The 26,669-nt window shown below is 38.8% G+C and overlaps 1 protein-coding gene and 1 non-coding gene across 3 annotated transcripts in view; both read right to left on the bottom strand.

Annotated features, from left to right (window-relative positions):
• Window positions 1-26,669, bottom strand: part of POLA1 (DNA polymerase alpha 1, catalytic subunit) — a 302,116-nt gene that overhangs the window by 238,938 nt on the left and 36,509 nt on the right. For both annotated transcript variants that reach the window (XM_049643627.1, XM_049643628.1), the window contains exons 17-26: window positions 23,588-23,649; window positions 21,956-22,045; window positions 18,493-18,609; window positions 16,727-16,902; window positions 14,404-14,533; window positions 13,790-13,909; window positions 12,609-12,708; window positions 9,775-9,899; window positions 4,595-4,744; window positions 4,057-4,179 (exon numbers count right to left, since the gene is read on the bottom strand). In XM_049643627.1, coding sequence (XP_049499584.1) covers window positions 4,057-4,179; window positions 4,595-4,744; window positions 9,775-9,899; window positions 12,609-12,708; window positions 13,790-13,909; window positions 14,404-14,533; window positions 16,727-16,902; window positions 18,493-18,609; window positions 21,956-22,045; window positions 23,588-23,649 — 1,193 coding nt within the window. The remainder of the gene's footprint in view (window positions 1-4,056; window positions 4,180-4,594; window positions 4,745-9,774; window positions 9,900-12,608; window positions 12,709-13,789; window positions 13,910-14,403; window positions 14,534-16,726; window positions 16,903-18,492; window positions 18,610-21,955; window positions 22,046-23,587; window positions 23,650-26,669) is intronic.
• LOC125932470 (small Cajal body-specific RNA 24) lies at window positions 10,589-10,718 on the bottom strand. Its single transcript, XR_007460631.1, has one exon. It is a non-coding gene; the product is annotated as a small Cajal body-specific RNA 24 (non-coding RNA).

Below are 26,669 nucleotides of genomic sequence, written 5' to 3'. Positions count from 1 at the left end.
ATTAATCCATATTCAAATGCAAAATTTCCTAATCTTTTAGATGACATGCTACCAGGTTTCCTTATTCATTTCCACTTGAACCTTAATCTAATTTATCCTACAAGGACTTGAGAAGCAAACAACTTCTAAGATCTTGAAGTTATTGTACTGTTTTGTCCACTCCATCTCCTTACAAAAAAGACAAGTGTGATAAGTCATAAAGGTATTCCAAAATTTCAGCCAACTGACTCTCATTGTACACTTTACCTCTCCTACCTCTTTAATAATCAAGAAATGTTTGGGGCACCTGGGTGGCTCAGTCGGTTAAGTGTCCGACTTTGGCTCAGGTCATGATCTCACAGTCCGTGAGTTCGAGCCCCGCGTCGGGCTCTGTGCTGACAGCTCAGAGCCTGGAGCCTGCTTCCGATTCTTTGTCTCCCTCTCTCTCTGACCCTCCCCCATTCATGCTCTGTCTTTCTCTGTCTCAAAAATAAATAAAACATTAAAAAAAATCAAGAAACATTTGAAATCACAAAGGCCTAATAGTATATATGCAAAATGCTAGTAAACCCAAGAATGATTACCACAGAGAATATTTCCATCCACCAGTGCTAATAATTATCACCAATACTTTAACAATCAGTTTTATTTCAGTAAATAATTTCTGTAGGTGGCTTTGAATCTTCTTCTAGAATAAGATTTCCAGGGAGCAACCGTGTAATTATTATTTCTCATTAACCTCCCATTACTTTCAAGGCCGACTTTCCGTAGTTGTTATATTTTTTTATTTGTGGGAAGGAGCAAAGGGGAAAGAGACAAGGGGAAAGTAGAAACCAAGAATTTAAATCACATACAATTATTTCTAGATGTGTCTGAAACGTTTTGTTTCTTAGTGGAGAGAGCAGAGGTTTTTTTTAATAGTTTATAAAGATTTGTTACTGCTATATTTTATACAACAGCAAAATTAAAAATGAGTTTAAATACCCTATTAAAGATCAAGCTAAACAAAAATATTGCCCTTAAAGTACAATGGATTAGGGGAGTGGGGGAGATCACTGGACAAATTTGGGGCTTATCATTATCAACAGTGCCCTTTTAAGCTTGTGGATTTCTGAGCCAATGCAGAAAATGTAACAACAGGGATTTCCCAACAGCAAGAGGCACTCTCCAAGGGAGTAAATTGTCAACTATTGCCTCTCGTGAGAAACTTAAGAGTAACCTTGATCCAATCTCAATAGTCAACCCATGTATTATCACCCAGTTGGGGCAAAGTGAGTGCATTTCCTAATACAAAAATAAGATGGTATTCTATCAGAAGCCACTGGATATATACACAGAAATAAAATTTAAATAATATTAAAGTAAACTTAGCCTAAGAAACTGAAAACATCCTTCCCTCACTTCAACTAGCTCCTGAAATGCCTGTATCTTCCCATGTAAAAAGGGCCTGTGTCTTGAGATGAGTAGCAAAAAAGATGTCCTTTGAGGAGTAAGAGAATATAAACAGAAGCACAGTCATGAAAGACACCACGAGATGGGGTAGATAATACTAAAATTATAATATAATTTATAAATTTATAATAAATTTATTATAAATTTATAATAAATTATAAAAATTATAATATAAAAGCCTTATAATCAGGAAAATATGGATCCCAATTCAAAAGAATCACTTGTTACGCTTTGCCTCTGAGTCTTAGCTTCCTCATCTGCAAAATGGGAATGTTATTAGCCATACCAATGGATTCTTGTGGGGTTTTAGAGAAATAATTCATCTGGAAGCTTCTCATATATTGCTGGTGTTTAATACATGTTTTGCCCTTCCTCACTGTGCCCTGAGCCAAGTCTATGAGATATGGGTGTCAACACCGGAGCACCTCTGAACATCCTATTTGTTTCATGCCAGCAAGATCTCCGCTGACTAATACAGGAGCCACTACTCACATGTGGATAATTAAATTTATTTTAATTATAATTAAATAAAACTCAAAATCCAGCTCCTCAGCAAGTCGACGCTAGCCTGATATCAAATGCTCACTAGCCACATGGGCTAGTAGCCTATTGTATTATAAACTGCAGATGGAGAAAATTTTCATCATCTCAAGATTTACCGGACAGTGCTGGTCTAGACTCTAAAGCAGGGATCAGGAAATCTGTTTTCTGAAAAGGGCCAGATGGCAAATATTTTAAGCTTTGCAGACCATGCAAGTCTCTACCGTGACTACTCAATTCTGCTACTGTAATGCAAAAAACAGCCACAAACAAAACATAAACAAATAACTGTGGCTGTGTTCCAATAAAACTTTACTTACAAAAATAGATGGCAGGCTGAATTTAGCCCATGGGCCATAGTTTTGCCATCCCTGAGCATTCCACTCATAACCACGAACTACCTCCTTAAGATTGAGTAGTCTCAAATCCACTGGCAGGAATAAATAGCTTACGGGAGTGAAAGGGAATTTAATATTTAACATAACTATTCCTTTACAAATTAAGAAAAACCCACACAGGTAGGGCTAAAGCAAGTGAAGCTTATATTGTCACAAAGTGACAGTATCTCAAATCTGTTTCATATCTGGCTCATCTTTCTAAAGCCAATAACTCTCAATCCCTAACTCCACTCCTCATCTATTCCTGGAATTGTGGACTTCTATATCCAACTGCCTACTTAACATGCCTAGAGATCTATTACAAATCTCAAAGCCAAAAGAGTACTCTTAATCCCTCTCTCCCAGATTTCTCTTTTATACGTACATACGTATATATGTACGTATATACATACTTATTTAAATTTTAGTTAGTTAACATACAGTGCAATATTGGTTTGCAGAGAATTCAGTGATTCATCAGGGGCACCTGGGTGGCTCAGTCAGTTGGGCGACTGACTTCAGCTTAGGTCATGAACCCACGGCTTGTGGGTTCAGGCCCCGCGTCGGGCTCTGTGCTGACAGCTCAGGGCCTGGAGCCTGCTTCTGATTCTGTGTCTCCCTCTCTCTCTCTGCCCTACCCCACTCATGCTCTGTCTCTCTCTGTCTCAGAAATAAACATTAAAAAAAAAGAATTCAGTGATTCATCACTTACCTACAACATCCAGGGCTCATCACAACAAGTGTCCTCCTTAATGCCCATCACCCATCTAGCCCATCTCCCACCCTCCCTGTTCTCTACTGTTAAGACTTTCTTGGGGTTTGTTTCCCTCGTGCAGATTTCTCCATCCTAGTAAATGGCTCCATAAGCTAACCAGCTATAGGGCTGACATGGAGGCATTCTCCTTCATCTCTTCCTTTCCCCTGTACTCCAACCTAATACACAGGCAAACTTGCTTCCTGATGTCACTTTGCTCTCATTCCTGTTACCTCCTAAAGAAGCCTTCCCTGACCAATTTATTTTTTTTTAATTTTTTTTTTAACGTTTATTTTTGAGACAGAGAGAGACAGAGCGTGAACGGGGGAGGGTCAGAGAGAGGGAGACACAGAATCTGAAACGGGCTCCAGGCTCTGAGCTGTCAGCACAGAGCCCGACGCGGGGCTCGAACTCACGGACTGCGAGATCATGCCCTAAGCCGAAGTCGGCCGCTTAACCGACTGAGCCACCCAGGCGCCCCTTCCCTGACCAATTTAAACCAGCCATCTTAACATCAAACTAGCCCATCACCCTGTTTTAATTACCAGCACAACTTTAGTTCTACCATATCCTCTTATTTTTTATGTTTGTTTATTCATGTATTTACAAGTCTATTTTCCCAAACTACCCTCTCCCCATCCCAAGGCCCCACTGCATGCCACTCTATACCTCTGCTCTAGATAGAATGTGACCTGCATGATGCAGGGGAACCTTTTACGTCTTGCTCAACACTCTACCCCCTTCACAATGTCTGGTACAGAGTAGACGCTCAATAAATACTGTCAATGGATGAATGAACGGATCCATACTTACAAATCTATCTGTCTTGAATCTGTCCCAAGAAAGGGGCATTTGAAGCTGTGTAACTAGGTAACAAACTTGGCTCTCCCATGCTGTAACACGTATAGTTAAAAACACTCTCATCTTTAGAGCTATGAATGTGACACCATTTACCTCCCTTCCTTTGTAGGTCACCAAAGCAGCCAGTGGTTTGGCGTAAAATCTGCTGTAGGAAAATCCCAGGCAGCCATACATACTATTTGCTGTGAGCTTCAAAGCCTTCTGTCGAATGTCATACTGTAGGCACACAAGGACAAAAGACAAACAACAACATTTGCAGATGCTTAATAATTACATTAGATCTCTTTCTAGACCACCAATGACAAGGAGTAACCCTCCATGTCCAGGAAAAAAAAGAACTCTTAACACACTCAGCCCATCCTCCCAGAAGCATGATTCCCTGACCTTCTGGAAGCAAGCAAACACAGACTCCAAAGCTCCCAGAAGTGAGAAGGGTTTGGTCCAGATAGGGCTTTGCAGATAGAGGTGTCTTCCATTCTGAGGCATTCTAGTGTTTGTGAATGTGTTTCCTGCCCACAAACTTAAAATAAGCCCATGAATTGCCCGCAGCATCATCTGTAAAACACTACTAGATAATCAAATTCTAAAAGCGGAGACTGTCACTCAGATGTCTCTCAATGAAAAGATATACCTGAAGAACCAGGTCTGGATTTAAATCTTGCTGTTTCATTAGTTGTTTGACTTGCTTTCTCCTCTCTACCAGCTTCCGGATCTCTCTGGGCAAAATGCCCATTTCTAAGTTTGGGTCTGGCAGCTCAGGGATCTGTTCTTGTTCTCCATCCTGATGAACATACAACAGAAATTTCAGACAAATCAAGCTTTCATAAAACAATTTTCAAAAATAATATTTTGTGGGCACTTTATGCAATGATCGCATCTTGAAAAGCTACTTTCTTGCCTAACTATAGGTCAACAGCATATGGGTGGCAAAGAAAAAGCTGAGAACAAGTCCACACCGCCCTCTTCTCCCACTTCTAACAGCCTCGTTCCCAGTATCTCCCCTCTCTCATTATTGACAAACGCAGATATCATTTAAAGGGATCAATTTCTATATATATTCCTCTCCTCTCTTCAAAAAGATTAGGGAGCAACATGTTTGGGGAAATTGTTTTGAAAAGAAACACTGAGACCTCTAGGATTTACTGAAAAAAAAAAAAAAACTGCAGCACAACTCCTGTTTTAAGTCATACGTACTCCCAAACAAAATGCCATTAACACTTTTACAACTACAGAGAATCGTGGCAATTACTATGAATATTTTCCACTAAAAACTAGAACCCCAAATACTAATCAGCAAATATCCTTCAGGAATTTGGAGCACATATTTAAATAGGCCGTGAAATTTCTAAAAATTAATATATACATGTTCCTTAGCATTTATGTAGGACCTTTTATCTGTAAATTGCTCTGCAATTGGTAAAAGAATAGCAACATTTTAGAATAGTAACCAGCAGTTTTCTTATATGAAAATTTACAGCAGGAAAAGCATTAGACCATTTTTCTGAAGCCTCCATTAATTCTATTAACAGGCTGAAAAGAAAAGCCAGGCACACTTGCCCTTTCAAAGGTTCACAATTAAAAATAAACCTCTTGGCTTCAAGTATGGCAAGTCAATGCCATTTGATAACCCAGCCTTTACTAGGTATCTGATTTTATAAAGATCAATATTTTCAAATGAACAATCTTATAATAAACAGGGACCTATTGTTTTTGAAAACAGCAGACGATGATAGCAAACCTATTAAAGAGATCTTGGTACACATTCCCATTTATTTACAGCAACTAGAGAGGTCAAATAAAAAGTTAACTGAAAGGATCTGGCCCAGCTCAACCAACACTAGCTGTGTGGCACTAGCTATTTTGAGGATCAAATACTGCACAAAACAATGATAAAGAACCTATAAACTGCTATGTGTAGAGTATTTCTTAGATGACCTTTAAGGTCCCTTCCAACTCTGAAATGATTCCATTATATACCTGAAACCCTAACTGGAAAGCTCAAATAAACAAAACAGTGGAGGGGAATGAAGGAGGCCGGATCACAACAATTATCACAAGGCTCACATACTATAGCAGGACAGAGCCCAACGAACATTATTAGTCAAGTGCAGTCACCACCCTTTGGAGATGTCTACCCAAATTCCTTCTCTGTAAGATTATCCTCTAGTCCCACAGAAAGGCCCATCCTTAGCAGCCATGTTTGTACTCTGTGAACTCACTCCTGTGGTCACAGCATATGGTACCAGGCATGCTCACCCACTTAAGCAAGCCTTTAAGATTCTCTCTTCTGAGAAGACAGAACTGGGGCTAAAAAACAGCTCTAAAGCATGTGGTTGGAACTAAAAGACATGTGAAATCTGGAGTGGGAGAGTAAATACACATCTTCTGCCACAGGTACAAAGAATCAGAGAAAAACAATATATAGAGATAACATTTTACTTTATTACTTTACATCTTTTACTGTTAGAGAACCACATCTAATCAAATTCCCTACCGAGAGTCAGTTATATAAGCTTTACATATGAAGAACCACACATTAAGTTATTAAGCCCTACGTAAAACTGTTGACTAATCACTAGATTAAAATCAATGTGAAATAATTCAAAAAGATTCTTTCAAAAAGATTCACTGTGTAGTGAAAGGAATCATTAAGAAAGGCTTACATGGCCAAAATTTAAAAGAATAAAAATACCAAGTGTTGGAGATGATGTGGAACAACTCACATTCATGGCTAGTGGGAATGTGTAACACGGTATAACTACTTAGGAAAATAATTCAGCAGTTTCTTTTCAGGTTAAACACACACTTCCCATACAAACCAGCCAATTCCCTCCCTAGGTATCTACCCCCCAAAACAAAAGCACATGTCCAGAAAAAGATGTGAATGTTCATAGCAGGCTTATTAATAATAGCTACACACTGAAAACCCAAATGCTTATTTCAGGAAACTAGATAAATAAAGTGTGGAATACTCCTCAGTAACACAAAGGAAAGAACTACTGATAATGCAACAACATACATGAACCTCAAAAACATTATGTTGAGCAAAAAAGCCAGATACCAAAGAGTACATAATGTACCGCTCCACTTACATGAAGTTCCAGAAGAAGCAAAACTAAGTGATGGTGACAGGAGAAGTCAGATCAATGGTCAATTGATGGTGAAGGGGCCTAACAACAAAGGCATGAATGATATACCAAAACTAATGGGATGAAACTAACGCAGTACTTGCCGGAAAATTCACAGCTCTAAGTATCTATATTAGCAGAAAAGATTTCAAATCCATAACCTAACCTTCCACCTTAAGAAATTAGAAAAATAAGGGCAAACTAAACCAACAAAAGCACAAAAAAGGAAGAAAGATTATAATGGAAATACAGGAGATAGAGAAAATTACCAAAACCAAAGTTCTTTCTTTGTAAAGATCAGCAAAACGGACATACTTTTAGCTATATTGACAAAAAAAATGACTCAAATTACTAAAATCAGGAATAAAAGAGGGATATTACTAACGACCTTAAAGAAACAACGATTAGAAGGGAATACCATGAACACTTTTATGACAACAAATTAGATAAACCTACATGAAATAGACAAATTCCTAGAAAGACCAAAATGAACTCAAGGAGAAATAAAAAGTCCGAATAGACATAAAACGAAGACTGAATTAGAAATCAAAAAAAAGAGAAAAAAAAAAAAAAAGAAATCAAAAAAAAGAGAGAGAAAGAAAGAAATCTTAAGATTAGATAATTTAACTCGTGACAACTCTACCAAATATTTAAAGCAGAATTAACATGAATCCTTCACCAATTCTCCAAAAAAAAAAAAAAAAAACCAGAAGAGGAGGAAACACCTCCCAACTCATTCTATGAAGCTATTATTATCCTAATACCATACCAAAACAAGACAAAAACAAGAAAAGACAAATATATACCAAAAGCCCTTATGAATACAAACAAAAAACTTTTCAACAAAATACTAGCAAACTGAAAGCAGAAATATATAAAAAGGATTATACACCAAGACCAAGTGGAATTTATCCCAGGAACACAGACCAACACGCGAAAATCAATGTCATATGCCATATTAAAAGAATAAAGGACAGGGGCGCCTGAGTGGCTCAGTCAGCTGAGCATCCAACTTCAGCTCAGATCATGATCTGGCTGTTCCGGAGTTCAGCCCTGCACTAGGCTCAATCCTGTCAGCACAGAGCCCGCTTGGGATCCTCTGTCCCCCTCTCTCCCTGCCCTTCCCCCGCGCGCGCGCCTCCGCGCGCGCGCACACACACACACACTCTTTCTCTTGAAAATGCATAAACATCTAAAAAAGGAAAACAAAACATAAAGAGAATAAAGGACAAAAAGCACATGATCATCTCAATAAAGAAAAAGTAGTTGACAAAATCCAATACCCATTCACGATAAAAACATGCAACAAACTAGGAACAGAAGGGAATTTCCTCAACCTGATAAACGCCATCTATGGAAAACCCCCAGTTAACATCATTCTTAATGGTGAAATAAAGGCTGGATACTTTCCCCCTAAGACCAGGAACAAGAAAAAGGTGTCTGCTCTTGCCAATTCTATTCGGTATTGTACTGGAGGTTCTAGCCAGAACCATTAAACAAAAAAACAAGAAGGAATATAAGGCACCCAGATTATAAAGAAAGAATTAACACTACTTTTGCAGATAACATACAATATGTAGACAACCCTAACGAATCCACAAAACTATTAGAGCCAATAAATGATGTCAGCAAAGTTGCAGGATACAAGATCAATACACAAAAATCAGTTATATTTCAATACACTAGCAATGCACAATCCAAAAATAAAATAAACAATTTCACTTACAATAGCATCAAGAATGAAATATTTAGGAATAAATTTAATAAAAGAAGAGTTGTACAGTGAAAACTAGAAAACATCACTGAAAGGAATTAAAGACCTAATTAAATGGGAAGACCCAATTTTCATGGATTGGAAGGCTTAATACTAAGATGGCAATACTTCCCAAATCAATCTAAAGATCCAGTACAATCCCTATCAAAAGCAGAGCAGGCATTGTTGCATAAACTGACAAGATGATTCTAAAATATGTGTGATTTATATATGTGTGTGTATATATATATACACACACCATATACATATATATATATATATATATACACCATATATCACAGATATGTCATATATATCAAATATATCCTACATATCATATATATCATAAAAATGTGATACAGATCCATACAATGGAATAGTATTCAGCAATAAACAGGAATGAAGTACTAATACATGCTATAGTGCAGATGAATCTTGACAACAGTATGCTAAGTGAAATAAGCCCGACATAAAAGGTCACATATGATTCCATCTATGTGAAATGTCCAAAGTACATAAACCTACGGAGGCAGAAAGATTACTAGTTGTCAAGGTCTGGAAGGAAAGGAGGGAGTGAGGGAGGATACAGCTAAAAGGTAGGGGGGTTCTTTGGGGAGTAATGAAAATGCCCTAAAATTGACTGTGGCAAAGGTTGCAAACTCAGTGACTACACTAAAAGCCATTAAATTGTACACTTGAAATGGATGAAATGCATGGTATATGGATTACATCTCAATAAAGTTGTTAAATAAAAATGATACAGAACAAGTGAAAATTTCCATCTACTCAACCTTCCCCGTTTTGACCACTAAGAAAAGACAAATTGTATCCTTAAGAGGAAAAACTAGAATGCTAACCCCTTTGGTTCTCTTCCTTCTTTAAACAGTGTTTTTAATCTCAATTTAAAGAGCCCCCAAATTGAATACCAACCTCTGTAGCTTTATGTGCCTCTGAAGCAACTCTTTGCACTGTTGTAAAACAAATATTGAATTCCTGAATGATGGAAGGATACAAACTGTTGAAGTCCAGGAGCAAAATAAACTTATCATATAAACCTGCAATAAAAAAGTCATGTTACAAAAAGCCTTTAAGAAAAAAGGAGGTGGGGGAAGGGGGGTTACAAAAAAGCAGATGTGTCAAAACATAACATTAGAAGAACTACAGAATGTAGTATGTATATTAAATACAATATAACATTGAAAGCTGTGAGTTACACCAATAGAAAAAAGTACTCAACTATCACTCCATAAAAACAACTTGTATTAGAGTGAAAACTCAGGTCACCAAAGAGGAAAAAAGAGATCCTGTCTTACCTTGAAACCAGCTACAATGAACCTTTCCACAGCAGCCCCAAAGTACACCATTATGATGGGCAAACACCTTCTCATATCAGTTACTTTAGATAGGCGTCATATCCATTTCAAAAAAATGTTGTAAAATTCTCCTTCAAGTAAGCATTCCCTCCCACCTACCCTACCAGTAGCTCTGCCCCCAAAATATTTAGTGATCCATGTATATATATATGTGTGTGTATACACATATATATATGTAATACACATATGTAATATGTGTATACACACACACATATATATATATACATACACACACACACACATATATATATAGATATAACTACTCACTGGTGTGTGTGTGTATATATACATATTTTACCGTCATAAGAATAAAATGGGAAGCCCACTCACCTGTACACAAATGGTGTTAAAATCAGACAAGAGACGAATATAAATGTCAGCAGTGGAACGATCCACCCTTTTCACTTGCAAAGGGTGAACAGAAAGCTACTATATTTCTCTAGGACATTTACAAAGAGTTATCTTCACCTTAAGAAGAAACTGAATCAAAATAAATGTCCAGTATTAAAAAAATAAAACCAACAGCAAACATATTGATAGCATACTCTGTCAAGCACTATGCCAAACAATCATTTTATGGGTGACGTACAGCGAGGAGGGCACTTACTGGGAAGAGCACTGGGTGTTGTATGTAAGTGATGAATCAGAGGAATCTACTCCTGAAGCCAAGAGCACACTGTATACACTGTATGTTAGCTAACTTGACAATAAATTATATGCAAAAAATAAATAATCATTTTATTCCTTAAATCCCTGTGTGGGAGATTTTTTTTTGAATTCTAGTGTAGTGAAGGGGTGCCTGGGTGGCTCAGTCAGTTAAGGGTCTGACTTCAGCTCAGGTCACGATCTCGTAGTTTGTGGGTTCAGGCCGCAAAACGGGCTCCATGCGGACAGCTCAAACCCTGGAGCCTGCTTCACATTCTGTCTCCTCTCTCTCTGCCCCTCCCCCACTCACACTCTGGCTCTTTCTCCAAAAATAAACATTAAAAAAAATTTAATTCTAATGTAGTCAAAAATAAAATTCTGGGAGCACCTGGGTGGCTCAGTCAGTTGAGCAGCAGACTTCAGCCCAGGTCATGACCTCACAGTTTGTGAGTTTCAGCCCCACATTCAACGCTGCTGACAGCGCAGAGCCCACTTCAGATCTTCGGTCCCTCTCTCTCTGCCCTTCCCCGCTTGCGTTCTCTCTCTCAAAAATAAACAAACATTTAAAAAATTCTGGTGTAGTTAACATACGGTGTTGTATTAATGTCAAGGGCCTATATTTCTCCGACCTCTATTTTACAGAAGAGGAAAACAAGGTTGACAGAGGTTCAAGAGGGAGCCCAAGATCACACAGATAGAATTTAAGCCTAGATCTATCTAACACCAAAGGACTACAGATCTTTTTCAATACAACTAATAAAAATCACTTTTTTTAAAAAAGCTTATTTGAGAGAGAGAGGGAGAGAGAACAAGCACGCACAAGCAGGGGAAGGGCAGAGAGGGAATGAGAGAGAATCCCAAGTAGCCTAACAACACAGGGCCCGACGCGGGGCTAGAACCCACAAACCGTGAGATCACGACCCAAGCCGAGGTCAACACTTGGAAGCTTAACTGACACAGCCACCCAGGTGCCCCAATAATAAAATCACTTTTGTCAAAAATGTCTCCTACTCAGAGTTCAAGTTACTTGATAAAATTCACATTATTCCCATACAACGATGTAAATACACTTAACACTACTTAACTGTACACTTAAAAATAGTTGAGGGTTAAAAAAAAAAGACCCCGTCTAGCTCTGCATACCACCAAACATCTTCTTTGCCATTAATGACAATAAGAACTAGTTACTCTGCTGTTAAAGTTCAATGTGGTGGTTACTGTCCGTACTCCCTTTAACTCTGCCGTCCAGCCTAATGGGTCCTGGCAGCTCAGGCAGAGGCAGAGCCAGCCCTCCAGAGCAGATGGGAGAAACCACAGGTGCTCCCACCAGAAGGCAAAGGGCTCTATATTGGACTAGGGGCTAGCAAACTCTGTGCAGACCCAACTGAGCCTACCCCTTCTTTGTGTACCACTCATGAGTCAACAATAGTGTTTACATCCTTAAACGGTCAAAAAAATTTTTTAAAACAGACTATCTCATGATATGCAAACATTACACAAAACTTAAACTTCAGTGTCCATACACAAAGCTTTCTTGGAACGCAACAAATAAAAAATATTCATGTTAATTCAGGTCAGGTGACCGGCAAACGAGATTTTCAAAAGAACCTAAAACAAAATAAGGTCATTACAAGACCTATTTGCTAACCTAGAAAATACAATTCAGGTCTTCTAGCTTCTCAAGCCCAGGTCTGCATTAAAAATTCCTTAACACCAGGGGCAAAGCAACCTGCCGCACAGCCTTACCAGCTTTAGGGTCCAGTACCAAGCCTCCGGCATAAGCTGCTTTCTTACGTCCTTTCTTGTATTTATTGGCATCTCCATCGATGTCTTCATCTTCATCTCCCTAATGTCAAATGGAATGACAACTTCAGCAGCCAGCAACTAATTAACTAATTAAGAAGTTTTATGATTCCCCCTTCTCCAACCGCAGTACACAGTTCTAACAACCTTCACTTTTAGCTAGTGGTCCCACCTCTGTGGAACAACAGTTACTGTAACATGCTCACAAACCCAAACAAAGGCCAAGCGTGGGAGTTGCCAAAACATTGTAGCCCTGAGTTAATAAATATGCAAATTTTACTTGAAAATGTTTCTGAATTCATAGAACCTTTTATTTTTAAATCAATGGATACTAAAAATACAACACTTCATATTCCGTAAAATCTAAGGTAGAAGAGTCCGCTTAAACTCATCACTCTAACAATCATGATGCAGAAATATAAACTATTTCATACAGATATAGTCATTATTCTAATTGGGACACCTTAAAATGAGTGTGTCTGTAGACTGAAAATTCATTCCAGGTAGCTTATTAATAACCAATCAATATTCAATACCTCAACAGAAGTCAAACTCCTGTAAGTTAATATTCTTTATACCAATTTTGATGTGCACAAAGCAAATCCAGGAAGGTGAACCATCTTAACATTAAATTCCCCTTTTGAGTCAAATTGCTATCAGTGCTAACAAACCAGTAGCTAAGTTTTAGTTTCAATGTCAAGGAGGCCACTTCAGAAAACTGACTGTGGTGACCTGATCCTGCTAGCACATAAAGCTGCAACAAAGCAACCAAAAATAAAGGCTCGTGCATTTAAGGAAATAAAAGGTTTAACTGGTATCTAACTTTGGATACAGCTAGGGTGGCGCAATACCTTCCTTGTATGGTCATCCATCAAAGAGGCTTAATGCTATCCTCAAAGTAGTTCATATTTCACATAAAATTTTTATCTACACAGAAAAAAAGTAAAGAAGGAAATCACCACCGAAACACAAAGGAACAAATCTGACATGGTTTCGAGAGTATACAGAGGATTCATTATTTTGGAAGCACAAGTTATCACCGTGATAAAAGCCACCTAAGTAATAAAAGGGGAGAGGACTTTAAAAAAAAAAAAAAGCAAAACCCTATGCAATTGTGGACCCACCAGTTTTTGCTGAGGCTTTCTGAAAATCTGCTTGTCAGGCACAATATAGTTGTTTTCATAAAATGCATGAAGCAACAAGAACTCATTACGTTCGGATCGTCCGCCCATCAGGGTCCTAGACTATGAAAGAGAATGTTTTAAATTTGAGCTCAAAACCCTAACAACTAACAAACAAAACCAACTTTGAGGTGGTAAATTTAATCATGGCACCTCTTCCACAATCATTCTTCCTAATAAGAGCTGCTTTAAAAATAAGAAGGTACAGAATTAATCCTAACGTTTTCTTTAAGCACTATAGTTAAAAAGAGACAAAGAAAGCTTAAAATACTGGCAACTTGGGCTATTTCTTTACTGCCAAATAGACCGTTCCGCAAATCAGACACATCCAGATGTTAGAGATGATCCTTATGTTCACCCAAATTTCAACATAGTCTGCACCTGGTTTTCCTCCCCTTCTCACAGCCAGTTCATTTTACAAAAGAAGCCCAGCTTTCAGAGTACAAGTTACTCATTTTATAAGCATGCATTTAGGCTCATTATCATATAACAACTACCCCAAGCAAACACTGAATCCAAGAGGAAATGCTTTTTCCCCCTTTCTAAGTTAAATTTACCATAATGTTCCCGGCGATGTTAGTGATCTGCAATGCTAATGGAAGAACATTTAGCTCACACATGATCTGCAAAATGAACCTGGCATCTTTCCAGGTGTGTTCCAACAGGTACAACAGATGAGAAGATTCACTGTACAGAAAAGTAAGAATGAAACAGAATCAAGTAATTAAAGGAAACAATGACTATAATCAGGACTTCATAAAATATTACAAAAAAATTTGGTATGATTAACTTCAGAGCAATGGCACCTTGGCTTTGGAGACAATTTAAAATAAGGTTAGTATGAAACTACGAATTCATTCATGTCACTGATCCCAATGCCCTTCTCCAAAACACACACAAAAAAATCCCATAAATACAAAGTAAAGTTATGCATTAACTACAACCTGGAAACTACCCAAATCGATATATTCAATCCATCTAGTAAGTAGGTATTACACGCCGACTACGTGCCAGGCAGATAGATTCTGGCTGTAACCAGAAGACAAAAATACCCATCCTCGTGGGGCTTAGGTCTTCAAGGGGGGAGACAGAGTATAAGTTAAAATACATATAAAAGGTTTGTTATATAATGTTCAGTGTTAAGGAGAAAAGATTAAGAAGCAAAGGAAATATTAAGTGTCAGGAGCAGAGAATGTAATTTTATTTAGTTAGGGGACCAGGAAAGAGGTGACTTGGACTAAAGAACTGTTTGAAGAGGTAAGGGGGCAATCCTTGCGGACGGATGTCTGAGGAGAACGGCACATTCAAAAGGTCAGAAGGACAGAGTAAAAGGCAGAGACACACACTGTATAGGACCTTGTAAGTCACAGTAAGAACTTTGGTTTTTACTCTAAATGAAAGAGAAAGTCACCGGAAGATTTTGAGCAGAGTGCAGTATCTGACTTAACTTTAGCAAGATACCCCTGGTTCCTGGGTTGAAAACAGACAGCAAAGGGTCAAGGGCAAAATCAAAGACACCAAAGAAGAAGCTGACATAAGACTCATTAATTCAGGGAAAGGGGAGGGTAGCTTGGACCAGGATAGGTTCAATGGAGGGGAAAAGAAGGGGTCAGATCTAGATCTATTTTGAAGACAGAGCTGACAGGATTTTGTGATGGCTCAAACATGGGATATCTATCAGAAAGAGGACCCATGGAAGCCTCAAAGGTTTTGGGCTGAAGAGAACTTTGGAGGTTTCCAGCAGTACTGGAAAATTAAGAGGTGTCACTCTTAGGGAAAAACTCCAAGAGGAGCCTAGGGGAAAATATCAGGAGTTGAGCTTCTGAACAAGTTAGGGTGGAGGTTCATATTAGACATCAGGGAGAACATGCAGGTGTATACAGGAGTCCGGAATTCAAGGGAGAGGCTGAAGGTGAAGATTCCAAAGCAGGAGGTATCAGCACCCACATACTAGTGAAGTGCTGAGACTCCACGAGCTCACCTAGAGGGAGTGTAGTCAGAGAAGCAGTCCAAGGACTTGGGAGGCATGGGAAGAAAACATTGAGAAGTGGCAAGAGGAGTAGAAGAAATCTTATTTAGGAAAGAAGCACAAAGGTTCAGTTGTACAAAATGAATGAGTTCAGAAGGTCTAATGTACAGCAATGTGACTACAGTTAACCATACCGCATTGTGTACTTGAAATTTGCTGACAGGTATTGAGGAGGGCACCTTTTGGGATGAGCACTGGGTGTTGTATGGAAACCAATTTGACAATAAATTTCATATACTGAAAAAAATATTTATATAAAAAAAAAAAAGAAATTTGCTGACAGGGTACATCTACAGTGTTGTAACCACACAAAAAAGAAAAGAAATAAACAGTAACCATGTGAGGTGACAGCTATGTTAATCAGCTTGACTATGGTAATTATTTCCCAATGTATACATTTATAAAACATTAATTTGTACACATTAAATATATACAATTTCTATTTGTCAATTCTACTTCAATAAAGATGGAAAAAAGAAATAACCAAGTAGCATCTCCACGTAACTTCATGATGTCTCAGTTTTTCTATTTCTAAAAGATTTATACTAACTTCTGAATTAATGAATTAAGGGTGGAAACCTAAATATCACATCAATTTCCAAACCGCTCTTGGGAAACACCTAGATGAGATTAGGATGGGTGAGGGAGATGGAGGTAAACTGATAAACTGAGAATAATTCAAGAGGCAAAATATTTCAAATTATTAAAGTCACAGAGATGCTAGTACGGACACGGAGGCAGTTCCCCTCCAGAACACCACACTCTCCTGTCCCTCCAGCCTCACGGTGATGCTGGCCTCTTGCTATCGCTCATTTCAAGGCAGACAAATTCCGAAGCATCCAGGAGCATACCTGTACATATTTCGTACATTTTCCACTGGGATCACAACCCTTTCAGATTTCAGAATCTGTTGAACAAGTTCAGACAAATGGTAGCTTTTACAACGAATTAATTCCTTTGCCGAAATTTCCACATCACAGATCATTCGGCCACAGGTAGCATTTCTTTCACCAAGTCCACTCCTGCCCTACAGGGGAAGGACAAAAAGCAAATGCCATGGATGAGCAGACACTGGGAACATTCTATTCCAACCGACTTCGAAGCTAGTCCACAATTACAATGAGGAAACTCTCAATCTCCTATTTGCCCACTCCGTCAGCCGTCACTCAAGTATTTCTGAACGTTCACTATAGAGCTGACACTGTTCTAGGCACCAGGGAGATAGCACTGAGCCAAAGAGAAAAGATTCCTAGGACGCCTGGGTGGCTCACTCAGTTGACGTCCGGCTCGCTGCTGTCAGTGCGGAGCCCACTTTGGATCCTCTGTCGCCCTCTCTCTCTGCGCCCACCCCGCTCATGCTGTGTCTCTCAAAAATAAATAAAAACATTAAAAAAAATGAAAGATTCCCGGGACGCCTGGGTGGCTCAGTTGGTTAAGCGGCCGACTTCGGCTCAGGTCATGATCTCACGGTCCGTGGGTTCGAGCCTCTCGTCGGGCTCTATGCTGACAGCTCAGAGCCTGGAGCCTGTTTCAGATTCTGTGTCTCCCTCTCTCTGACCCTCCCCCGTTCATGCTCTGTCTCTCTCTGTCTCAAAAATAAATAAACGTTTAAAAAAAAAATGAAAGATTCCTAATCTCATCTGAAATAGATGACAACAAATAAACATCAAAATCAAGAAGCTATACAGCTTTAGGAGGTAATAAGCATATGGAAAAGAGAAAAAGTAGAACACGTGAGGAATATGGCAATTTAGGGGGGCTGCATCTTAAATAGGGTAGCCGTGGGAGACCTCACAGAGAAGATGCCATACAAAGAAAACCATGAAGGGGTAAGGAAATAGTAAATCAAGGGCTGGGGTGAAGGTTAATAACTCTCTATCACCTTAAAGATATGAATAGGAACAGAAGCAACAGCACGGGCCCCAACTCCAATCTGCGTTAGCAGAATCCTCTGGAGAGCATTATAAAACATACAGATTCCTAAGTTCTCTGATGAGGCAACATGCCCATTTTTCCTTACGAGCTTTAAGTGAAACAAGACGTTAAGCACTATGAGGCTTGGGAAACGAAGGTGGCTTCATACAAAAACCACCGAAACAAGTACGTAGAATGAAAAATACATAGACTTCAAAAGAGTCAAGACAGGCCTGGCTCAAAATCTCAGTTCTTTCCCACCCTAGCCCTATGATCTTGAACAAGTTCTGTTACCCCTGTGAGAAGTACAGTCAAACTGGAGTTGCTGTGACAGGCAACTAACGCAGAAGGCACTTAGCCCACAGCCTTCTCATACGTTCAACATCAGCTCCCTCCCACTCTTCCCTGCCCTCTCTGTACTGAATGAGAACACTCGCTGATCTCTGCTCGAAGGGCTACAGCTTTGGTAATGACGGAGTGGAGGTAACATGTATGTGCTGTCTCTAGATTCTAATAGCTGATTTTAAAAACTACCAGTGGCTTCTACCAATAAAATGCTACATTCAAAGGAAAAGATGTTCAGTGCCAAATGTCCTATCACAAGACAACCAATTCTTAGTCAAAGAAGCCCAGTGTGTTCCCAGGCAGCTATTCCATGTAAAGAAGCCAAGTCAAGAAGTAAGATTTTGAAAATTATTATTACCCCTAGCTTTGGCATGTTAGATCGCTTCAGTCGACCTATCTTGGACCAGTGAGGAACTTTGCACACGTTAATTCTCTGCAGGAGCACTTCCAGTTCAAATCCATAAATATTATGACCCTAGTCAGAAAAAGAAGGCAGCCAATAACATTGTAACAAACGCAAATGAGAAGATTTATCTTCATACGCATAGAATTTCTTTGCCCTTTCTTTTTCTCATCTCTAATTGAAGGCATCATGAGCTTACCTCCGATTGGGGTCCTTTCTTCTTCAGGAATTTATTCATCAGCAGCATTCATTAGCCTTGACATTAACAAAGCTAAGCAGATTGCTGGAATAAACTTTATTTCATCCTAATTGATGCAAGGTTCATATGATGTCTTTTAATTTGCAGCTCATGCCTCACAGTCTCAAAAGCAAATGCAAATTTTTATGTCCCACACTTTTTTGTGATCAGTAAAAGCTGTGTTCAAATAATTCCAATTTAATTCCTTAAAAACAGAGAACCTGCCTGTGTTGTGTGATAGTTCACACAGACTCTTCGAAAACTCAGGAACTGCAGCTACTTGCTTCTTGAAGAACTGAGTTCAAACACTACTGATTTAGACTCTTAATCAATATGCAACAAAATATATAATAGCACTCAACAGTTCAAGGAAGCAAACCATACCAGGTAGAAATTACCTGAAAAATGCAACCAAATTTTCCATGTCTATAATGATAATTTCCATTGTGTGAATAATATGGTTCAATGCCCATGTTTATTAAAAAACTAGACACAGTTTGGGGCGCCTGGGTGGCGCAGTCGGTTAAGCGTCCGACTTCAGCCAGGTCACGATCTCGCAGTCCATGAGTTCGAGCCCCGCGTCGGGCTCTGGGCTGATGGCTCGGAGCCTGGAGCCTGTTTCCGATTCTGTGTCTCCCTCTCTCTCTGCCCCTCCCCCGTTCATGCTCTGTCTCTCTCTGTCCCAAAAATAAATAAAAAACGTTGAAAAAAAATTAAAAAAAAAAACTAAACACAGTTTAAAATAAATCAGATCAATAAACTGATTTACTTGTTATTAATTTTACTTAAAGATGTATACCACTATATACTTATGGCAGTTTTGTCTATTAAATTAAGAGACCCAAGGACACAAGGAAGTCTCATTTCCAAATTATCATGCCTGGGATTAGGGACTCAAACCCATGTCAGGATTCTCTCTTACATCAGTTTGGATTCCTCACACACAGACTTGGCTTGGCTCTAACATGCTAAGCCAGGCCACCTATCCTAGGCACCAGGACATCTCCTTGGGGCCCAAGAGAGACTACCAGGGGAGACTGGGTGAGGACCTAGTTCTGAGCCGGAACGCCACAATAGGGCACTGTGGACAGAATCTTCCTGGTGTTTTCAAGATGGGTCCTAGAGTAGTGTAAGGGAATGCTGTAAGGGACGTATGCAGAGATACCTGATAACAAACTTCAGGCTCTAGGTACTTTGGCCACACCACGGTCAAGATAGATATCCAAGAGCAAAAATGAATGTGGACAAATATATACCACACATTGTTTTGCAAGGCTTCAATGTAACTAAATTACCATTATCACACTTCAAATACATGCATTTACATTCCTACTTTTCTCCAAAACCATCAAAATCACAGCATAATTTGATCCGTTAACTGGGTGGTGGGCAGCAGAAGAAATCACATCAAAGAGCCTACAAACTAAAGCCAGAGGAAACATAAAGCAAAATGTTGCTTTGTGACTCTTAAAAACTGGGGCAAACATAACTCAATGAACTATTACCTCTTCCTGTTTAGTGGAAACATACTCAGTTACCAAGGGGAAAAAAAAATTCCTAGCCCTGAGCTCTCAAAGGAATAGGTCATAGAGAGTCACTGAGCTCGGGGTACCGGGCAGCTCAGTTGGAAGAATTTGTGACTCTTGATCTTGGGGTTGTAAGTTCAAGTCCCACGTTGGGTGTAGAGATTACTTAAAAATAAAATCTTAAAAAATAGAGAGAGAGAGGCACTGAGCTCATGAAAATGAAATATAAACACTTTGGAGACTGACACCAAATCGAGGGAATTAACTCCTATGACCAATATACAGCTGGGCCACTAATCCAAAAATGTATAGGAACCAACAGTTAACAACACAAGTTTACTTACTTATAGGTAAGTTTACTTACTTATATAGGCTGGAAATAAACGGAATATCCTAAACATCAACAATAACTCATGAGTTGCTATTCTATTAGAGGAAAAGAACTATTTCATAGTGGACTGGCTCTTTTTTCCCCTTTCTGTTAGCGGAAAATACAGCAATTCCCACCAGTCCATACGGTTATTTCACTCTGAAGATTCAAAAAAATATATAAAGAACTCATACAAATCAACAATAAAAAAAAAAAACCCATTTAAAAATAGGCAGAGGGGAGCTTGGGTAGCTCAGTCGGTTGAGCGTCTGACTTTGGCTCAGGTCATGATCCCACGATCGTGGGTTCGAGCTCCACACTGGGCTCTCAGGGAGCTTGCTTTGAATTCTGTGTCCCCACCCCCCCACCCCCGCTCATGCCCTCTCTCTGACTTTCAAAAAATAAAATTAAAAAAAAAAACGTTAAAAATGGGCAGAGAACCTGAACAGACATTTTCCCAAAGAAGACACAGATACCTAACAGGCACATGAAAAGATGTTCAGTGTCACTAATTATCAGGGAAATGCAAATTAAAACTACCTTAACACCTGTGAGAATGTCTATTATCAAAAGGACAAGAAATAACAAGCATTGGAGAGGACATGGAGAAAAGGGAACTCTCTTGCACTGTTGGTGGGAATGTAAATTGTTGCAGCCACTACAGAAATCAAAAAATTAAGAACACATCTACAATATGATCCACCTATTCCACTTTGGGTATTTATTTGAATGTAAAAACACTAATTCGGAAAGATACATCCAACCCTATGTTCAGTGCAGCATTATTTATAACAGCCAACATATCAAAACAAACCGTCCATCAGTGAATGAATGGATAAAGAGGATATGGTACACATACACACACACACAGAGGAATATACTGAGCCATAAAGAAGAATGAAAGTGTGCCTTTTCCAACAACCCGAAGGGACCCTGAAGGTATTATGCTAAGTGAAATCTAAAAAAGCAAACAAACAACCAATACAAAAACAAACTCACTGATGCAGAGAACAGACTTCTAATTATCAGAGGGCAAGGGGTTTGGGGGGTGGGCCAAAGAGCGAAGGGAATCAACTGTACAGTGATGGATAGTAACTATGCTTTAGGCGGTCATCATTTTGTACTATATACAGACGTAGAGTTATACTACTACAAACCTGAAACTTACATAATGTTATATACCAGTTTTTACCTCAATTAAAAAAAAAGATTCTCTGCTGTTCAACAAGTACTGAGAACTAAGGAATGAAGAGTCCCCAACAGCACGACGAGACACCTACTCACCACAATGACATCAGGATCAATTTTGTGAACTTTGGCGAGGAAAAAACCTAGCAACGTTCTTTCCGTTGCAGCGATCTCAACCTTCACATTCTGTTAGATAAAAACATACTGGTCACTTACTCTTTACTTGTAAGTACTATACTTTGGCTCCCTGTTCAAACAGGACTAGATTTCTTAGCATTAAAAGAAACTATCCATTTCAAAACTAAAAGAAGCAATGAAATTGCTTATTCTAGGTTTCACAGTAACAACTGCCCAAAGTCTCTGAGAAGCTCATCCTAGTAATAAGTGAGTAAATAGAGAAAATTTTATGTGGGATTTTTAAAACTTCTGTTTAAACTTCTTTCATTTTATTTTTAATATAATCTATTGTCAAATTGGCTAACATACAGTGTGTGAAGTAAATAAAGCCAAATTTTAAATGCTAAGCACTATGAAGGGCAGATATGTCCCTCCACAGCGACACACTTGTGTATCTCGACATATCACACAAGCATATGAATCAGAGCACCTAACAAAAACATTACTTACTTTCCTATATAATCCCTGATAGACTGCTGTTTGTGTATTTACCACATAAAGAAATCCCAAGGATTGTATAAACTAATCTGCAAGAGTGGTGTAAGAAACTATAAATAAGAAACTAGAATGAAAACTAGCATACATTTAAGAATTATAAGTGTCGTTAAGTATAAATAAAACCTATCTTCACACAAAAGGCTTCCACTTGGATTACTGAATATAAATCAGGTATTCAAAAGATCCGCTCTTATTAAGACTCTCCTAAAATGGAAGTTGATAGCTATGTGTTTGCTGTAACTAGTTCGGCTACAAAGTATCAGTTTGACTCAAAAGGAATTTTCCTAAGTCATTTTACTTGGATAGGTACTTCAGGGCACTTCATAAATAATAGCCTGATCCAACAGCACCTCCAGACTACTGGACTTCTCAAGCCAACTTAAAGTAAGTGGAACCTGACAAGGTTGCTAACTTTTAATTTTGTCAAGTGAAAACATTAAAAAAAAAAACCAACACACACATCTGTGAACGCAAGCATTCCACATAGTCTCCAGAAAACAAATTCTTTATATGAATACATTTACCCTTGTGACAAGCTCACTACATTATACTCCTTTTTCCCCACTTCCTATTTTATTAAGGACCCATGAAAACTTCATGGAGTATCCTGGGAGTTGAGAGATCCCTACCAATTCCAGCCAGCACGTATCGACCTTTCCAATACATGTCCCTTTTCATACCCAACTACACTCGGCTTTCTTCAAACTGGGGAGTGGGGTGAGTACTCTTCCCAAGAGTTTCCCAAAACAGTAATCACATGATTGTGCATTTCAGAAAGGCCTCCCCTGAAGCTATCTGAAGGAGGACTTGAGCCTAAGTGTCTACTACTAGGGTACAGAATCACGTTATTTTCAGGTGGTAAAACATTCAATAATGTTTCTATTTTATATTTCTAATACATTTTGAATGGATTCATGTCAGTCCAAACTAGCAAGAACAGACCTAATAAATTAACATACAAAATAGCCTATTTATGCTAATCTACACCATCCTCCTTTTCTTTTCCTAAATAGATGCTTCAAATTTAAAAGGAATAAATAATGAGTTCTTTACCTTTTTCTTAATGTCTTCTTTGAAAGCATATGGAAAAATACAGTCCTTTGGTTTAGATATAACTGTAAGAAGGAAAAAAGATTCCATCACCATCTTAGTCCAATTTCAAGTACACATATGCTGCATGTTTCTAAATGGAAACTGTTTTAAATATAAACAAATACCCCCTAATCTCTAAAGAACTGAGAGATTCAAGTATTTCCAATGGTCATGTTGTTGGACCTCAAAAGAAAAGCCTAAACAATCCTAAAATTCATTATGGAACCACAAAAGACCCCAAATAGCCAAAGCAATCTTGGGAAAGAAGAACAAAGCAGGAGGCATCATGCTAGTAATTTCAAACTACACTACAAAGATGTAGTCATGCCAACAGTATGGTATTGGCATAAAAACAGACATCCAGATCAAAGGAACAGAACAGAGAGCTCAGAAATTAATGCATGTATATATGGTCAGTATGACAAGGAGTTAAGAATATACAATGGGAAAAGGACAGTCTCTTTACTATGTGGTGATGTGAAAACCAGACAGCCACATGCAAAAAAATGAAACTGGACAACAAAACACCACACACAAAAGCCAACTGAAAATGCCTTAAAGACTTGAACGTAAGGGCTTGAATCCATAAAACTCTTAGAAGAAAACATAGGCAGTAAGCTCTCTAACACTGGTCTTGGCGATGATTTTTTGGATTTGACACCAAAAGCAAAGGTATCAAAAGCAGAAAGAATCAAGTGGTACTACATCAAAACAAAAAGCTCTTGCACAGCCAAGGAAACCATCAACAAAATGAAAAGGCAACCTAACAAATGGGAGAAAGTATTTGCAAATAATTTATCTGAGAAGAGATCAATATTCAAAATACAACAAGAACTCATAGAACCCAAGAGCAACCCCAAACAATCCAATTAAAAATGGGCAGGGGCGCCTGGGTGGCTCAGTCGTTTAAGCATCTGGCTTTGGTGGTTCGTGGGTTGACGAACCCACCACTTTGGTGGTTCTGTGCTGACAGCTTGGAGCCTGGAGCCTGCTTCAGGTTCTGTCTTCCTCGCTCTCTGCCCCACTCTCTCTCTTTCACTCTCTCAAATATAAATAAACATTAAAAAAAAAATTTTTTTTTTCTTAAAGTAATTTTCTCCCTCTTAACTTCTACTAAACTTTCAGGTCTATGTCACTCCCTCTAGGAATTTCAGAAGGATTCCAATTATTAGTTATTCCCGGAGTTACTAGTTTTATTAGTTTTTTATTTATTTTTTTAGTTATTGTCATTGTCTCTTATCAGAGCCCTTTCTATTTTTTTTTTAATTTTATTTTTTTAACATTTATTTATTTTTGAGACAGAGAGAGATAGAGCATGAACAGGGGAGGGGCAGAGAGAGCGGGAGACAGAGAATGAAACAGGCTCCAGGCTCTGAGCCATCGGCACAGAGCCCGACGCGGGGCTCGAACTCACGGACCGCGAGATCAGGACCTGAGCCGAAGTCAGCTGCTTAACCGACTGAGCCACCCAGGTGCCCCCCAAAAAAATTTTTTTAATGAAAAAATAAAAATGGGCAAAGGCTAGGGAATAGCTGGCATGAACTCTTGAGTTCAAGCCCTACATTGGGAATGGAGCCTACTTCAAAAAAAAATGGGCAAAGGCTGTGAACAGACATTCTTCCAAAGAAGACATACGGATAGCCAACAGGTACATGAAAAACTGGTCAACATCACAGTCATCAAGGAAATGGACACCAAAACTACACTGGGATATCACTTCACACCTGTCAGAATTGCTATCATCAAAAGGACAAGAAGGGTGCCTGGCTGGATGAGTTGGTAGAGCATGTGACTTTTGATCTCAGGGTCATGAGTTCAAGCTCCACCTTGGGCACGGAGCCTACTTAAAAATAAAAAAGACAAGAAACAACAAGTGTTGGCTAGGATGTGGAGTAAAGGGAACCCTTGTATACATACTGCTAGTGGGAATGTAAAACTGGTGCAGCCACTATGGAAAACAGAAAAGAGGTTCCGCAAAAACTTAAAAATAGAATTTCCATATGATCTAGGTATTCTACTTCTGGGTATTTGTCTGAAGAACATGAAATCACTAACTCTGTGCCCCCATGGTCACTGCAACATGATTTACAAGGGCCAGGAAATGGAAGCAACCTAAGTGCCCATCAATTAATGAATGAACAAACAGAAGTGGCATATTTATACAATGGAATATTAGTCGGCCATTAAAAAAAAATAAGGAAATCATGGGGCACCTCGGTGGCTCAGTGGGTTGAGCATCTGACTCATTTCAGCTCAGGTCATGATCCCAGGGTCATGGGACTGAGTCCCCTGTTGGAGACCAGTATGGAGCCTGCTTAAGATTCTCTTTCCCCCTCTGCCCCTCTTTCCTGCTTGCACATGCTTGCTCTCTAAAATTTAAAAAAATAAGGAACCCTTGCCATTTGTGACAACACGGAAAGACCATGAGGGATATTATGCTAAGCAAAGTAAGTCAGACAGAAAAATAAATACTGCATGATCTCACTTATATGTGCAATCTAAAAAAAAACAAAAGCAAAATGAGATCTTAGATACAGATAAGAGACTTATGGTTGCCAGATGTCGTGGGGCAGGATGCGACGAGGCAGGGGACCCACAGGAATTGGGTGAAGACAGTCAAAAGGTGCAAATTTCAGTTATAAGTAAGTCACCGAAATGTAATGTACAGCATGGTGACTTTAGTTAATACTGTACTGCATGTTTCAAAGTTGCTAAGGAAGTAAATCTTAAAAGTTCTCATCACAAGAAAAACCATTTTCAAACTATGATGACAGATGTTGACTAGTCTTATTGTGATCATTTCATGATACATACAATTATCGAATTGTTATGCTAAACACCTGAAACTAAAATGTTACATGTCAATTATACCTCAATGTTTAAAAAGTTTAAAAGATTACATCTAAAAAAAGGAAAAACCACGCACAGAACTCTAAGCTCCTATTAACTGTTAAAACTACTTTGATAAAACATCTTCCCTCCATCTGAGGCAGAATGGAGGATGTTTAACTTCCCTAAGGGGGTTCCCACCACCACCAAAGCC

This window comes from Panthera uncia, chromosome X (genome assembly GCF_023721935.1).
Source record: "Panthera uncia isolate 11264 chromosome X, Puncia_PCG_1.0, whole genome shotgun sequence".
Classification (NCBI taxonomy): domain Eukaryota; kingdom Metazoa; phylum Chordata; class Mammalia; order Carnivora; family Felidae; genus Panthera; species Panthera uncia.
The sequence above is the reverse complement of the archived record's forward strand: the minus strand, read 5'-3'. Positions and strand labels throughout refer to the sequence as shown.